Raw genomic sequence first — 18471 nt, 5'->3', positions numbered from 1 at the left:
CACTGACATACAAATTTCTACTTGTCCTAATGATACCGTACTATTGGGCAGTTTGGCAAGGACTATAGAATTTGTGGCAATTGGTAAACAACCACTTATCATTTGTGATAGTGCCTGTGGTACCATGGTAAAGTGTTGGCTGACTGGATTAACTCATTCGTATAAGCTTGCAACCTGAGTTCGTTCCTCAGTGTGGCACTAATTGAGATCCCAAGCCTAACTCTTAGGATCGTAAAGGAGAGCTTGATAGGAAAGGGCATCCTGGGGCTAAGGATGAGGTTTGGGAAAACCTACCCTAACACAGCGGGTGTTTGTAATTTTGAACCCAAAACGAATTCATACCCCCAAAAATGAGAAATTTCGCACCCTAATGCAATAATTACGCTATATGAAATAACCCTATGCAACAAGCAATAAATTATGTTATATGAAACATAAATCTAGACTTGAACTCAATAACAGAATGACCTGACCTGAATTGAAGAGTTGATCAACATAACTGTATAAATTGTTTGATCAATCTCATTAATCAGATCTTAGTTGTTGCGACCGCTTAACAATGATCTGAGGACATCCCATTACAGGTCACATCAGAACGACGTGTTATGGGTTTTCCAATTCTTAAACATTCTTAGTTATCTTGCTAATCACATATATAAAGATATACTTAGAAATACTAAATAGGGACAAATGTTTTAATTTTTAGGGGCACGAAATTACCGCAACCAAACACAGCTAACCCTATAAAAGATTGAAGAGGCACGCAATATCAGTGAATACGCTTTGTCCGGTATACTGCATTGTTGCCACACCGTGTACCAATAACAATGGGGTTATATGTTGATTGTGGTATTTTTTCGGGGAGTAGTGCACTTTACCGGGCGCACTTTTTCAGATCCAATTAGGGCTGTTGGGGCTCGAACGCGCTTTGCCGGCTCAACGGCTCTACTAATTAATGTGTTAATTAGCCGAATCTCTACCACTGGACCACAGGCGCTATCATATGTAATCAGTGCTCGTTTAACAGGTCATTAGAATCCCCATTGACATGCATGCGTAATTCAGTAAACAATGAATTGCGCATGCGTGTGACGTCACTGCCCGCTCTCCCATTCATCTTTTCTTGAAACCACACCCGCAATTGTTTATGTCAACATGACTGGCCAATGGGATTAACTGGATTAACGCTTGAAAAGGTAAGAATTTATGGCTAACCCTTGCCCAAAGCCAGCTGACCCTAATGACCGAAAAGGGGTTTAGGATCGTAAAGACGTGTAAGTTTCCCTAAGACCGAAAATGGGTGTTGGATCGTAAAGACGTGTAAGTTTCCCTAAGACCAAAAAACGGGTGTTGGATCGTAAAGTTGTGTAAGTTTCCCTTAGACCTAGAACGGGTGTTTGATCGTAAAGATGTGTAAGTTTCCCTAAGACCGAGAATGGGTGTTTGATTGTAAAGATGTGTAAGTTTCCCTAAGACCGAAAACGGGTGTTGGATCGTGAAGCGAGAGTCACCAGAGCGTGAGGCACAGTAACGGTATAACGAGACAGCGGTGGCACTATTGCGCGGTAATTGAGCGGATGGTAGAGCACGGGCTGCGCCCGGTAAACTGCATTGTTGCCTTTTTTCGGTTGATCTTCAAAAATACGTCGATCTGTCATTATTCCTCACCCGATAAACAACGTAAATATGTCAGTGAACTGAAACTAGTGAAAGATATTGGTAAGGCAAGCGATGTCAGCGCAGCGTGATATTTGACAGTTCTAAGCTCGATTAACAACGTGGACCCCAATGTTGCAAGTATGATGAACAATATTTGAAGGATCACGATCTTAAATTGTCAATTTCAGTTTGTGGACGGATGAAGTTTTCACTGCAGGTCAGGATCTATCATGCGCCGACATTTGTATTGGGTGTGTTTTAAAAAAGGAGTTACCTTTGTGCGATTGGTCGTTGAGAAATGTCTTAAAGTGTGTAACCAGCTGATGATTTTTCACTCTACCGCCATTATTAATCATAAAATCCTTCACGGAAGCCAAAGTAAATTCTCTGGCCGCCATTTCCCTTTTTTCTACCGGAAGTTTACAAACCCGGGGAGCAGTCTGTGAGTTTTCATATAAGGGACCGATCATTTATTCATTTGAACCCCCATGTTAATCGGAGCTTACATTTCAAGATATATTCACACCAAAATGTAAAGCTGAGTTTAGATATTTCACTTACAAAAGATGCATAGTTTTAATATATTTCAACAACTGAACATGTATCAGACAGGCTGATCATGTGCAGTGCGAGAGCTGCTAAAAAACGTATTTAGAGGGAGTGGAACACACTCTTTTTCTGTCAGGACACGAGCCAAAATATTGTCAATTTATTTCATTGACACCCATTTGCAATCTAGATAGTTTCCATTAAAAAAAACACACGTATTATCAGGTTTATAAAAGCCATAACCTCTTCGTGAACAAGTATATTTTACAATGTATTATATTCATATGCGTAATGTATATTTAACATAACGTCAGTCTTTGAATAGCAGTGGGGCTTAATTTGGACTAGATGTTCCATCAGCAGACGTGGCAAAAAGCAAAACACTTTTTGTTCCGAAAACGGCATCTGCTTTTAATATAGATCAGAAACGAAAACGGCAACGTATTTTCATAATCACTTTTTATCGTTTACATTTTTATATATAGATCTATATATATTATGGAGGCCTGATAGCGGGCAGAATGATAATAAAACATCAGAAATTAAGTTTTCATAAGTGTTTACACGTCACCACTGCGCATGAATTTTAATGTGATAATTATCCGGTCATTTATAGCCATTTTTGACAGTCGCCGTTCTCGGGTGTATCAATCTGACTCGAACACCCTATCTTCAACTGAGGACCGCGCAGCGTTCATAGCGTGATCTCACTTACCCATGTTAGAGGGAAGAATTCACAGATATGGTATCCACACAACGTCTCGTGCTGAAAAAACACACAACTCCTTCTCGGCGACAACCACGTCTAGACCCCATGGAGTGTAATCTGAATCAGGAAATAGATGCTTCAAGTCAATTATGTTCACCTCGTTTTTTTTGTATATACTTATTAGTCAGTTACACATATATGTATCCACATGTATCAGCAATAGTAAAAGTAGTAGTAGTAGTAGTAGTAATAGTAGTAGTAGTAGTAGTAGTTGTAGTTGTAGTTGTAGTAGTAGTAGTAGTAGTAGTAGTAGTAGTAGTAGTAGTTATTTTTGTTGTTGCTGAAGTAATTTCGCGAGGAGTTGACGAAATCCTAATAATCGGCTATTATTGGATATCCATATAAATCTGATGTTCTGATGTAATATATTAATATAATACCCCTAAAATAAGAAAAATAACCTTAAACAAGTCTTTCTATTTTCAAATGTACTGATAGAGTTGGGTGGGCGATAGTTTGTGGCTCAACATTAAAGAAATACTTTTACTAACCATAGTGACGTGCCAAGCTGGAAGTGTCCTTAACCCAGCGTGTTACTCTACACCAGGAAGGGTTCAACCACTCTCCACTCACATCCTGCTTCATCTGATTCATCCCCACAAGGCTAACCTCCCTGGAGCACCTCAAGCACGGCGTCACTATGCACTGGCGAACTTAACGCCACGAAATAAAACTGTGTTTAGATTTGAAGTCAAAACATTCACTCGACGAAAAAGATCCCGGGCACAGAGAACGTACTTGAGTTATCTAAATCTCCGAAATCCCCGTGAGTTGCTGCCCCAATTAAAATCCGATCTTAGTCTTCGAGTGAGTGAGGATGGTTTTACGCCGCTTTTAGCAATAGTCCAGCAATATCACGGCGGGGGACACCAGAAATGGGCTTCACACATTGTACCCATGTCGGGTATCGAACCCGGGTCTTCGACGTGACGAGCGAATGCTTTAACCACTAGGCTACCCGACCGCCCCTCTTTGTCTTCGATAGCGAGAACTAAGATCTGATTTTAATGTGATTGGTTGCTGCCCTAGCTGGTGCCTATTCACCGTCTACGTGGTCTGTATCTAGACGTTGTAGACGTGTGTCAAACTGAGAGTGGGAGGGCGTGTTGGTGAATCAGCTGATCGATTGATATACATCCGCAGGTTGACTTATCAGGCAAACAGTGGGTTTTGACCGACTTCAACCAACATGATCAAATTTGCTGTGATTGTCACATGGCCCGAGGCAAGTCTCCCTTAATGTTTTGTCTTTTGTTTTAGTTTGTTTAACGCCGCACTCATCAATATTCCACCTATACGACGGCGGTCTGTAAATAATCCAGTCTGGACCAGACGACCCGTGCAGTGATTGACGTCATGAGCATCGGTCGACGCAGTTGGGATCTGGTGACATGCATCTACCAAGTCAGCGAGCTGGGGACCAATATTCTTACCCGGCATCCCCACGGGCCCCTGAATGTAGGTCAAGATGAAGTACAGGGTGAAATATTTGGCATATGAATTAAGTTGTTATTTTTTCTTCTAAAAACATCGAAACATATGGTGGCGGATTAGGGCCATATCGCCCTGAGACACGTGTACGCGACAAAGCAATCGTACGACACAATATGGCGACAAAGCGACAAGGCAATATGGCGATATGGTCACGCGATATGGCGATACAGTGATATCTTCTTTTGTTATATCTGCGCAGTTGTGGTGATACCTTTAGTGAAACAATATACAGTATTTATTTACCGAATATGAACTGGTAAATCATTCCACATTTGCGCAGTATCAGGTAAACAAAGCGACAAAACCCTTTCCATATCCAATGGTCGATTCTCTGCATAAAGCAGAGTCGATTGTACGATTCCGACTATATCATGAACATGTGATTATGAATCACTATCAAATAGTAATGATATCAGGTATTCGCGAAAAGGTGAGCGTATCCTGCCCCACCGGTGGCACCCGTCACAAACACACGCAAAGGCATGTTAACTGTTCACCTGAAAAAAAACAACACGTGAACATATATGGTACAAGTCAAAACAGGGAATTGCATGGGACATCATTTTTGTCACTGATGCGCCAAATATGGAAATGTCCTCCACATGTCAACCATAAAACTTTTTGAAAGCTTTACTGAGGCCTTGGATTTTATGACTTTGATCAACAACTTCTAAAGAATGATCTGTAGTTGTTAACGAGCGTCCACTGAGACATTAGGAAGAACAAGATTACAGACATACTTGTTAACCATTTGGAAACTGTTTCTTATTCAGAGATTGCTTTCCTTTGGATAAGGATGTAAAGTAAATGGGATTTATATGACCATGAAGAATTGTGTAAAACCTGTTTTCTAATTCTGTATTGTATTCAGCAAAATTATGTACAACTTTAAATTTTTAAAAAATGCTTTAATTGTCAAAATTTGTGACAAAGGGCGATGTTAGGTGCACCTATACATGTCAGACATATATGTCATGTACTAAGGGCCAGATAGCCTGGAATTCTGAATAAACTGAATCTGTATCTGAATCTCGGGTTAGTTTCAGAGTACAGAGACTGGATGGTGACTGGTACCACGAGCAGATCTACATATTGCTCTCAGTGAGTCTAAAAGTAGCTTTTCCAATACCCATACTTGTCCTTGAGAACAATTACCCCATACCTGTCTCGATAGTCAATATTGGTAACATAAACGATGTGTATATTCTCTAACGTTCACTTCTTGACAGGCGGTATTTGAAAGTTCTGAAGCAGTTAATCATGGGACTCACTTTATGTACAATATTATCTATATGATTTGACCAGTAGTCTCTTGCTGTGAAATTAGACCTAGGTGTTTGTGCGATGAGACCTCTGCTATTGGAGTACTTTCATTTCAAGAACTTTTACTTGTGTCAATTCTTCTTGACATTATGGTTCTAGGTTTGTCTGGGATAAAGGTTACTACTTGCCATGTATGCGCCTGTATGGAAATTCTTTCTAGGTCAGAATTTAATTTATTTGCTGCTGTTTTTGTATCATCGACAATTATATGAAGTTACGTATCGTCTGCAAAGAGACTTATGTTACAGTCTATCTGTCTTTTCGTTTGTTTGTTTTGTTCTGTCGAACAAGAACAATGATGTATTTACATTGAGTTTATAACGCTTAATAAACCGCAAAACACAATGGCTTTCTTAGCTTGTTGACGGATGTTCCCCAAACTCAGAGCAGGTGTAAAGGGATACCGAGATATTTGTATTCAGATATTACATATTCTGAAACACGTCCGTCATAGTTACATTTTACAGTTGTTTTAAGCTGTCCGTCTCCTCTGAATACCACGATCATTGTCTTTTATCTGTTCATTTTTATGCCACAATTATTTCAAAACGTACTTAAACATCGATTTGTTTGCTGTAATCTATACACGCCATCTGCAGCATTTACCAAGTCATCAGCAAAAAACTAGGTGGTAAAGTTTTCTAGAAGAATTACCAACATATATATACCTCTGCAGTCAGACTGTTTGATCATTTCCAAAAACGTCATTTCAAAAGAAAATAAATAATGTAGGACTTACCGTACAACCCTGTCTTGTTCTAACACTGCAGTCAAAGAAATCACTTAAACCATAACGTGTATTTACAAGAACGTAGGTGCGAATACATTGCCTTCCAGACATGATATACTTTACCTGATATACCATTTTTTAATAATACATACAAACAATAAGTGCTGTCCTGAGTCCACAGCTTTGGAAAAATCAATAACAATTACATACTTATAGCCTTTCTTCTTAGATGAATACTTTTGAATAACAGATTTAAAAAATATAGATACTATGGCTGGTTCTATAACCCTTTCTAAAGCCAGCTTGCTCCTCACATAATTTACCTCAACTATGCACAAGCTATCATTCTTTCCTCTTATATTTTTTAAGAAGTTTGCCAATTACATTTAAAAGGAAAATTCACTTCAATGTCACTGTCTATATCATCAACCTGGTCATAATAATGGAAAATAATAATGGTCCTAGGACCGATCCTCATGCAATACCTGTCATGACAGATTTTAACTGTTCTGGAATCCCTTCAACAGATAACTATCAAACTATCAATGTCAACAATTTACTTCGAATTCCGTCGCACACAGCAATATTCCAGCTATATGACCGCGGTCTGCAAATAATCGAGTCTGGACCCAGACTCGATTATTTGCAGACCGCCGTCATATAGCTGGAATATTGCTGAGTGCGGCGTTAAACAACAAACCAACCAACCAACCAACTTCGAATTCCACATGAAGATAATTTATAAAGTAATCCAAGCCCTGCTTTTGTCACCAAACACTGCCCTTACTTCTTTTCCTATTTAAAATACGCGACGTTAAACCCAATTTCACCTCACCTCCTATTTAAAATAAAATAATACCAAACTCACAGCTTGTGGAATCGCCTGATATAAAGCCTGACCGGAAAGTGCTAATAAAACTGTTGTCTTTGAAGAAGTTAAACACCTGTTTAATGGATACATTTTTTAAATACGTTTGACAAATAACTATTTAGTGCGGCTGGTGATGGTTAAGTTATTCATATTAATTTGTGTCAACTTATCGTGGAGTCCGTCAGGATTCCTTATGTGCCTAAATCTACTGTTACTACCACAATGATTACAACAACAACAACAACTACTACTATTACTTTAACTACTACAACAACGACACCATCTACCAGTTAATGTCTAGCACTACAGCTACTACAAGTACTGTACCCACTGGTCACGTCAGTATGGTGTTCCACAACATCACGCACGACACGGTAAAGGACATACAGTATTCGTTATATTCAGAAGGTTTCTGGTCATATTCAAATATAACTAAAGGAAAAAGCGTGCTGACTTTTCGATCTCATACAAATATCAGCACACACAAATCTGTTGTGATGTGAGATATACAACTATGGTGTTTGAATTGTTTGGTGTGGTCACATCACATCATGTATACAGTGAATGTCCGAAACAAATAATCAACAGATTGAAAAGTAATATTAAAAGCTTTAAGTATATCCGCAATAATGAATCTTTTGAAAAGTACTGGTATGCGTTTAGTTGTAAACGAGCTACATTTCAAAGGGTGAGCTTCGATATGTCACCACAATAATGTTAGTGTCATCGCCGGGCGTGGGACATGATTGACTGAAAACCAAATCATCTCGGAATATCACGGACTTTCTAAAGGTAGCGTTATGATTCAAATACGATTATATCTGACTGTCTTTTCACTTACACTTCAAATGGTTCGGCCTTTGTGAATAGACCATCACGTATATTGTATGCCTCTAGTCCATTAACAGTATGAACGCACATCGAAATACCCGAACACTGCGCGTATACAGAAACACATGTATATTGACATTCAAATTCTCTCACACTCTCTCACATGGTGGATTAGCTGAATATTCATACCTTACCAGGTCGAGTGTGTATTTGTATATGGATACTGTTATGAAAAATAATGTGATGTCCATCAATGTATATCTTAAAGTAAAAATCATAATAATGTAATATTGTCAAAACTGTAAGATTTTTTAATATGCCTACTAAATTTGTTTTGGATTGCATTCAGAACAAACGTAGTCCAAGGCACAGTGAAAGCTTAAAGCTATTCTGGGGAATTCCTATGGCCTACAGAGTTCTCATGATCCTGGGGGGCACGGGGGGCCCAGTCGACTAAGGCGCCGCAATTCGCTATGCAGAGTTGCGTCCCTTGGGCACGCCAGAAACCTATGATTGTGGGTTCGAATCCCGGTTCGCCCCGATTATGTTTCTAGGTTTGCAAGCACCATACCCGTGCTCGTGGGTTTCACCGAAGTGGTAAACGCCTAAGACCTGCATCACTTCGGGCTTTCCTCCCACATTAAGCTGACACGCCGAGATATGACTGGAATACTGTTAAAAGCGGCGTTAACCCAACTCACTCACTCTCATGATCCTGACAGTCATTTCTGTATAATGTTTTCACACTGGGCACGTGTCCAGTGTTGTCTTGTGTCACTGATGTCGCCACTCATAGGTTTTGGGATGTCCAATAAATGTGTTACTTCACACATCCAAACGTCTTATATGGATTTGACATAAACTGAATTGTTAACTGATTTATGATTTTACATCACGAATATGAAATGATTCTAGGACACAACGGCTAAGTATTTTAACCTAATGGTTTGGTTGTTTGTTTGTTGTTTAACGCCGCACTCAGCAATATTCCCGCCATATGACAGCGGTCTGTAAATAATCGAGTCTGGACACCCGATCCAGGAAATATTACCTACTACTAGCACAGAGTTGTTAGCAACTATGACCTGCTACTAGTAGGTACAAAGACGGTCTCTACGTCTCTGGAGACTAACATTTACTGCTACTACTACCTAACAGTAACAATTAAATAGCATAACCATATTAGGATGTATGTTCACAGGGGCGCATTTCACGCCATATTGGAACATGCAGTGTCCAACACAGCATTCAGCAGATGGTAGGATGTCTGTCATCATTTTGTTGTTGTTTTTTATCTCCGGTCTAGACAGGCTAGACTTAGATTTAGTATCTTAATACGGTATATGTATTTTATACATCACCTAATTACAATTTTAACAACCAATTAATAGATAGATCTATAGATATATATTAATCCGGTCTTATAGAAGATCGTTACGGCTTTCATTAATACATGCCATTGTATGTGTATTTGTTTGATAGAACTACACATATTTATAAGAACTGATCGTTACAAAATATATTGGCAAAATTTGTCTTCGGAAAAATCGTCCCGACGTGGTCAGAAAGAGTTATCCCCCTTGGCCGGCATAGCGATCGGTTTTCGATCAAACATTTATCGGTTAGATCTTGCTTTTTGTTTATCTGTTCTTACTTGTTCGTTGGTCATAATGTTATCTAGTCTTTGTGCAAACATAATTTACAGTCTACAACCATTCACTATGGTACTTTTTATTTTCAGATACTGAGATGGAGAACGTCAACGTGCCTGCTGACCCTGCACATGACGCATGTTTGTATTCTATGTCTGTAGGCCTAGAATGAGTGTAGGACTAACATAGATATATTATCGGGGAAGCATCAAATCTCATCTAGATTATTAGTGTTAATTAACTTGTTTTGCTGAAAGGTCTGTGTTCTGGGTTCAAAGTGAGGTCCATTTCTGGCGTTCGCTCCAGATAAGGCCCACGCTCTAATTCACTAGTCTACATGCCCTCTTTTTTGTTTGTTGTTGTTATGATGAACACTGAGGGAATATGTAGACATATGAGATTAATAAAGGATCATAAAGATTATTGTGCATCCGGCAAATTTATAGTAAACTATACATGTATCATTGATTACCTCCCTTTGCAACCAATATGTCAAGATATCAGTACCAATTTACACATTTTTTTATTCCCAGGGTATCCAAGTGGGCTGTGTCCTGCCACATTCAGGAAATTTGAGGTGCAACCCTTGTAGGAAATCAGGTATGTTGTATTCTACCCCTATACATGTTGGGAATTACATTAATTTATTTTATCATACTAAGGCTAATTTACTGTTGTATAGATTTAGCACAAGCTAAGCACAGGTGCTGTGAACATTTATCTTTATGCACCCCCATGATAAAGTCAGGGATAACAATAGAGGAATCATCATACATCAAATTAAATCATGGATGTCATGATATGAAATACCACATTTGTAGTATTATCGGTACCTCATTATATCAGTCTTTCCTCACTGGATCATCAGCTGACACACTGTGATATTACTGAAACACTGTTCTCAGTTGCATTAAGCCAACTCAACCATTCACTATGCAAACTTACTGACCTGATTATGGCAATTGTGAAAGTATTACTTTCCCTCAGACCTTGGGCCATTTATTAAGTTATGAGGTGTGAGTTGGTATACTGTAATCAAACTACAGGCTATCATGAATACAGGAATATCCAATTTGAAGTCAAATGAGCTTATGTCATGGTGCATTATCTGTCATCTGTCCATAACTAACTTGTACACTTTCAAAACCTCCTCTGAATCTACAAGGCCTATGAAACTGAAATCTCAGCAATGATATTCTAAAACATGAGGCCATTTACAAAATATCACTTTTGCATATTACACAGCCATTTCAGATGTGGCATTATGAAACTTGATATGTGTTATGGGGTTTACATTGGTATATTTTTGGCTTGATCTAGGAGGAACATGTTAGATATTTACCACTTGATGAGACCCACCAGCGTGGAAATGGTGCTGACAAGCCAAGGAAAATAATCATGGTAATTATGGGATTTGAACCCATTGTCATAGATTTCTGGCATATGAAAGGGATGCAGCTTAGTCTCTGAAAATGTAAAATATTGATAGAAACATTTTATATTCATTTTAGTTTAAAAGTAGACCCAGTGAGATGGGCTGGGCGGAAGGGAAAATAATATGGTTCAAGGACTGTGAGACAGACAGGGATGCAACTCTGCCCAGCAAATTGAGGTGGCTTCTTGGATGCCTGTATCCCCTGTGCCTTCTATGGCCTTAAACTTTCACATACCTTATGAAGTTTGTTTGTGTTTTCAATATCTTCTCTGAAAATCATATTTTCAATAAGCTGAGATTTTGTGTATTTGATCCCACTAACATGATGCCAATACAACTTCAAGCTGTCAAGACATGGCAACCATATTGAACATATACTTTTCACCCTTTAGAAAGCCACTTCTGCATTTACATTATGAAATTTGATATACAGTAATTATTTGGTAAACCCAACAACAGGGTCATATTTTGCAAGTTTTTCTTATATTTGGAACTGCAACATTTTGTCTTCATGGGCTGCTGCAGCAGTCATGATGAATGTGTTCTTTGACTTGTCTCATTACCAATTATTATCCCCCACAACATGTTTTGTGGGGGTATTAAAATTGACATGGTTAGTCCTTGCATTCATACTTCTGTGTAAGATTTTGAAAAAACGTTTACTATTTTCTTCACCAATCATGGTACATGGATAGGCCTAGTGGTGACCTGGTGCCTGTTGATAGTTTTGGATTTTTGTAAAATGTATCTTTTTATTTTCCATGGCAACAACTTTGACTGAAATAGGAGGGTAGTGATCGTTCTTGGAACATACCTTAAAAATCTACAATATTTCTTCACCAAACTTGACACACAGATCGGTCTAGTGGTGAACTGGTGCCTTTTGATAGTTTAGGATTTTTTAAAAATTAATATTTTGAGATGCCACATCTTTGACTCATACTGAAAATGAGGGTAGTGCTCCTTTCTATGCAGATTAATTTTTTTTACAATATTTCCTTAACAAGCATGGCACATAGATAGGTCTAGTGTTGAACTGGTGCCTTTTGGTAGTTTAGGATTTTTAAAAAATTGATATTTTGAGATGCCACAACTTTGACTCATACTGAAAATGAGGGTAGTGCTCCTTTCTGGGCAGATTAGAAAAAACTTACAATATTTCCTTAACAAGCATGGCACATAGATAGGTCTAGTGTTGAACTGGTGCCTTTTGATAATTTGGGATATTTAGTTTCCATAGCAAGTATTTAATATTTAGGGGATAATGGTGAATTTGTCTTCTTGCATATACTGTCATCCTTTTAATTGGTCAAGATGCTGTGAGAAAGTCTGTTCTGTAGATAAATAGTTTTGTTTCTTTTGCTTATTTATTATACCCTTGTATTGCCTTTTTGTTGTAATAATAAGCTACAGAGCCATTTTAACACCTATACCCAGGGTAGTTTGTTCGAACAGTATTTCTGTCAGTCATGTGAGGGGACAGCCAAAAGGTAATGAAGGGAAACATTATTACATCAGAGCTACAGATAAGCAGCGTATTTGTGTAAAATACCCCCCCAAAATTATTTAAAACCCAATTACTTTCCATTAACTTGTGTACAGAAACGCATGCATTATATGAAAAACTCAAATTATTAAAACAGCTCGCGTAAATGCCCAATGAAGCTTTTTCAGCATGCATACAAAGGAGCTAATTTCTGAAACACAATTACAAGTTAATTTACTTTCTGAGTCAAACCTATGTATTTAGAACATTATTTCATTTTTTTGAAATCTTAAAATGTTCACTAATTTTGGGAAAGACCCAAGAGAGTGATGAATAGATGAGTGAAAAAATATTGGTAACCCAATGAAAAGTGTAATAACCCAATTAAAATAGAAACCCTAAAGTAAAAACTGAATTGCTCAAAAAGTTATCTGGAGCTCTGTTACATGAGTCAGTTTAATGGCACCAATACAATGGGCACATCTGGCCTCAATTAGGTTAAATCTGGTAAACTGTGTCTGTGATTTTTTGGGGTGACGACATTGCAGCCATATTGAATGTTATTTTGACCAGGTACTCATGTATCATGGTGTTATTCATTTAACAGGCTCTGATACTATATTTCAATCTCCAATGTGCTATGTTTCAGTGATCATATGTTCCATTTGGTCATGTCATCATCTTTCACCTTTTTGTGTCCTAATAATGGAATGTACCAGTAAGTGTAATAACCTTGTACCTGCAATATTTCCTATGAATCTTTTTGGAAGTGAATCTATGATTGGTTATATATGTGTGTTATCATGCACTCCAACAATGGTATAAAATAGATCTACTGTTCTTTTCAGATTTCAGGTTCAGATTATCATGCCATGGTCATACCCTTTGCATGCACCCTTGTATCTAGATTACAGGTATACTAACACTGTTTGGATTGTTAAGGACATGATCCAAGTAATTCAGTCTCACAAACGTAGTCACAGAATTTGATTCTTAACATTCCCAAAGGGCAACTATATGGAATGTCAGTTATGTGTGACCTGGCTGATTTGGTGACATTACACCCCAATTACATGGATAGTTGTTAGTGCTATCAACCTCTTGCCTGCCTGGACCAAGCACCATTAATTTAAGTGGTCATAAACAATTCACTTGTTTTTCCTCATTTGTCAATCATTATTAAATATTCATATCATTTGGTGTATCTGAACATTTGTTACTTATTTCTGCATAATCTTGTTAATCTATTTATGATGACCTTTACCAGTATTAAATTCCCTAAAAATAAATTCTTATCAGTTTCAGGCCCATTCAAACGGTTCGTAGTGAGGCATATTTTTGTTTATCCTAGATAACCTTAGCAATGTTGTCGTGAAGAGGTTGATGGATGTTTATTACACTTTTTTAACCTTCATTTGCAAAGGTATTTTTGTAGCTTCCAATTGTGATTTGTTCAACTTTAAGAACTTTCTTCTCAGAAACCAAGGAAACTAAAACTTAATGACACCTGGCATGTGTAGCACCACAATGGGACTCGGATTAAGTTATGTGGTTGTCCCAGTGTTTTATTTTACAATTTGTTCATTCAGTTCTGTGGTGTCATGTGTTGTGTTTATTCTTATGAAGATTTTCATTCTTCGTATACCATGTTCACAGGTTTCCCTGTCCAGTTACAAGAAGCCTGGTGTAAATAGCTTGTTTGGTCCAGTTGCACCCAACAAAGGTAACATTGATCGCCTCGAAACGTAGGATTCATGTCTGCATGTCGTTAAACAAACTGGTTGTAATCATGGTAATATAGCATAGACTATTTTTCCAGATAAGACAAATATACAAAATAAAACAAAATACTTTTTGAATACAAACAACATGGCCTGCTTGTCTGGTGTTTGTCATCCTGACACAACTATTAGCTCACCAAGGTGAGCTTATGGCATACCGTGGGGTCCGTCGTCCGTATGACAACAATTTTTCCCAAAAATTTTAGGGGGGGACCACAAATTGACAATTAACGAAATTTGACTGGAAGCATCCCTAGGTGGTGAGGATTCAAAATTGTACAAATGGTGGGGCTGACCCCCCAAAGGGCTGGGTGGCGGGGCCAAATGGGGGTAATTTGGCTATATTGCTTTAAACAACTTCTTTATTGGAACTAAGAGATAGATATCAACCATATTTGGTTGGAAGCATTCTCCAATGCTGGGGATTAAAAATTGTACAAATGGAGAGGGCTGACCCCCCAAGGGTCATGGCCAAATAGGAGTAATTTGGCTATATTGCTTTAAACGACTTCCTCTCTGGAACTAAGAGATAGATATCAACCATATTTGGTTGGAATCAATTCTCCAATGGTGGGGATTCAAATTGGAGAAATGGAGGGGCTGAAATTGCTTCTTGAAAAACAATTAAGAATGAAAATAAAAGAAGAGAAACTACACTCTCCAGGAAACTGAAACTTAACTTTGTAGAAATGATGATGATCATTTGTAGCTTACACAAAGCGAAGGTTCAAATAAGCTTATGTCATGGCTGTGTTCATCTATACTAATGGAAAAAAAGGCAAGAACATTATCTCAAATGATGTCCTCATAACAATGATGAGTTGTGTTTTCCCATGAGTTGTGATGCCACCCCATACCATTACACTTCCACCCCAAAACTGATTATGATAAGTAATGCAAGAGTTGCTAAAACATGTATGCATGTATGACATGTAGACCTTTGCACGACCATCAGAGCTGTTCAGATGAAACCCTCACTCATTTGTGAACAGTGTACTGTCCCTTTTTTTCTTCTGAACCTCAGATGCTGTCTACACCAAGTGTGACTGATAGTCCTGTGTAAGCAAAATTAGGCATATTGCTGAATGTTGGGACCGGATGTTGTGCTCTCACAACCGGTAATGTACAGTTCTGCCACTAATTCGTCTTAACCCAAGAATTGTCCGATTATTAATGTGGCAGATGATATTTGTGATTCGATGAACATTATAAATGTTTGGCAACTTCGTTTTGCGCATTTTGTATTTGCAAGCCGTGACAGCATTATTAATTACGGTTGAACAAAAAGAAAAAAGATTTTATTAGACCCAGAGAGCTAAACAATCATTGTGTGCTGTTTACATTATGAAAACGTGTGTAAATACCTTGCTCCCAACAAACATGCAAACACACAAATTATGCGCAGTCCATAAACATTTACATGCGAATTGTGAATCACGACCTTAAAACTGAGATGTCTTCATCAATATGCATATTGAAAGATGCATTATTTAATTTCAGATTAAACTTAGTTTTGTTCAATCTCATTAAAATCTGATCTTAGTTTTCGCTACCGCTAACCAAAGATCTGAGGACAGCTATCTCGAGCTTTACTGCACTAGTTTCAAACTGGCAACTACGCCTCGAAACATATTTTGACGTATTCTCGATTAAATAAATTTAAAACTGACCAAAACAACATTCTGGAATGACTTATAGATGGCCTAAATTGTATGGATATAATCATAAAACCTGTAACTGTCGTTCGGAATACCCTCTGTTAAATATTTCGAGGATGCATGATTAGAAAACACATTTTGACTGTCACTTTCAGGATCTGGTAAGTGATGCTCTGATTGGTTGGATGAAAGGTCATGCTGACGTGATCCATAATGGGATGTCCTCAGATCATTTTTTAGTGGTAGCGAGAACTAAGATGTGATTTTAATGAGATTGAGTTATGTTGGACTTTTTATTAAGAAAAGTTACCTTTTTCTGCTAGTATGTATGTCGTTAACGATTTCACTTTCAACATCTCCTCTAGAGCTACAAAGCCTATGAAGCTGAAACTTGGCATGAATCATCCCAGCAATGATGTCAGAATTGTGATTTGATGTTAAGCATGTCGCTATGTAACAGCAGCGTATAAAATTCCCGGAAGGGCAACTTTGCAAATATTCCTGTCCAGATAAAATGCTTCCCGTCCAGAATTTTCTACACTAATGAACAAAAGTAACAAAATGGTGAACATAAGAAAAGTACTGTTGATTGTTAGTTCTCAGAAAATAACAATAAACTGATGGATTGTCAACTTAGTTACTTTAACTCATTGAAATTCATCAAATTCCAAGTCTGATTGACTGCCTCTATGGTGTACTGGTAGAGTGTCTGCTCGGAGAGTGGAAGGTCAGAAATTCGATCCCTTGAAGCATCATTCCAAAAGACGTTAAAAGATGGTACTTGTTGTTACCCTGTCTTGCTCTCGGTAGTAAGGGCTAAAAGAAGGAATGGTCCACTCGGAGTCAGTATACTGTGTATAAAATTTGTTTTGCAGGTTTTTGTTGAAGTATATATTTTTTCGAAAATTCATGTCTAACTGTATCAGTCATCTCCCTCACAAAATGTTAGAAATTTGGTTGTATTTTAAGAACCTTACACTTCCATACTTTGAAAATAACAAAATCAGTTATAATTATCATCTGTTATCACATTTTCCTTCACACGAATATCCAGATACAAATTATGAGTCTGTGTCCAGAAGCCAGAAATCTTTTACCAAAAAATAAATGCATATCAGTTTCTGGATGTGAATTACAAAAAGTACACAAATTATCATCAGATATTTTCATTTTTGTTCAAGAAAATATTTGTGGTAATAACACCATCTTAATTTTGTATCCTGGACACATTTAACGGGCTTGAGAAAAATTCCTTGCCAGTTGAGATAACTGCAAATTATAACTTCCCATTAAGTTTTGAATTTAAGTGAGACAACATGATATTAAACTATAATATCTTTACAGGCATTTTTAATGGAACATAACTTGATGTTGCCATGAACCTAAAATAAATGTATGCTATACCCACAAACGGTCAACTGTTTCCTGATTGGCTGATAATAGAATGGGAGGGGCTTGTTTTTCATTATATTGGGTTTAACAATGTCACTGATTTTCTATTGTTGTCTTCCTGTTTGTTTATGTAAGTAATTAAAGAAGGAGTCTATGAAGTTGTTAAAATTGACATATTTATTTAAAAGAATTGACTCCAATATAATTTTAAATTAATGTGGGTATAAATGTAAAAATAAGGTGTACTACGTGGATTTATTTATATTGAAGTTAAATCATAAGTTATTTTTCCATGAAAAATGTTCAATCAATGGTGATGACATCACTTATGTGAATATTTTCAACCTTTTCAGGGCAACTACCATGCTGTAATGAAACTTGATGGTATCAGTTTACACCAACGCTAAACTACATATACAGCTCCCAATACAGTGTGCTTTGAGAAGGGAGAGCAACTATGCCCTGTACGTTTCTGGAAAGAAGAAGTGTTGAGAAGAAGAGTTCTGTGTTGAAGTCAGCATTGACATCCTGAGTAGTGAAAAGATCAGCAGGGAGTAGCATCAGTTCGCTACTGTGTGGTGGGACAGTGTTTCTCCCTATACTCATGGACAGTACTGTACATCTAAACATATGATTCATATTATATATTGTTTCATAATGTGAGGTGTGTTTTTTTCATTCAAAATATCAATTATCATATATGGTGAATTTAGCATCTTACAAATATACTGTGCATGGAATTTCTTCACTGACACTGTTTTCAGCATTTTGAGGCAAAACTCTTTTCATGTGTTACATTTATGTTTATTGTTTCCTCAACAATAAAGAACTAGCAAAATGA

General features: G+C 37.5%; 1 protein-coding gene and 1 long non-coding RNA gene across 8 annotated transcripts in view; one reads left to right on the top strand and one right to left on the bottom strand.

The window, feature by feature from the left end:
• Nucleotides 1–7774, bottom strand: part of LOC124147257 (ankyrin repeat domain-containing protein SOWAHB-like) — a 43802-nt gene extending 36028 nt beyond the window's left edge. The window contains exons 1-2 of one of the 3 annotated variants that reach the window (XM_048380427.1): nucleotides 7727–7774; nucleotides 2924–3034 (exon numbers count right to left, since the gene is read on the bottom strand). In XM_048380427.1, coding sequence (XP_048236384.1) covers nucleotides 2924–2927 — 4 coding nt within the window. In that variant the 5' untranslated portion in view covers nucleotides 2928–3034; nucleotides 7727–7774. Of the gene's footprint in view, nucleotides 1–1933; nucleotides 2078–2923; nucleotides 3035–3468; nucleotides 3568–7726 lie in introns of those variants that run through there. The other 2 variants (XM_048380426.1, XM_048380425.1) reach the window with 2 other exon arrangements.
• Nucleotides 7775–9257: 1483 nt separating this feature from the next.
• LOC124138724 lies at nucleotides 9258–18471 on the top strand. 5 transcript variants are annotated; one of them, XR_007217748.1, is made up of 6 exons: nucleotides 9258–9320; nucleotides 9968–10018; nucleotides 10412–10478; nucleotides 11199–11279; nucleotides 14456–14522; nucleotides 17984–18471. It is a non-coding gene; the product is annotated as an uncharacterized LOC124138724 (long non-coding RNA). The 5 variants fall into 5 exon arrangements; XR_006861692.2 differs by lacking the exon at nucleotides 9258–9320 and adding an exon at nucleotides 9327–9484; XR_007217747.1 differs by lacking the exon at nucleotides 9258–9320 and adding an exon at nucleotides 9498–9847 and having other exon boundaries at nucleotides 9968–10031.

Source organism: Haliotis rufescens, unplaced genomic scaffold (assembly GCF_023055435.1).
Source record: "Haliotis rufescens isolate VD_foot unplaced genomic scaffold, xgHalRufe1.0.p SCAF_30, whole genome shotgun sequence".
Lineage (NCBI taxonomy): Eukaryota > Metazoa > Mollusca > Gastropoda > Lepetellida > Haliotidae > Haliotis > Haliotis rufescens.
The sequence above is the reverse complement of the archived record's forward strand: the minus strand, read 5'-3'. Positions and strand labels throughout refer to the sequence as shown.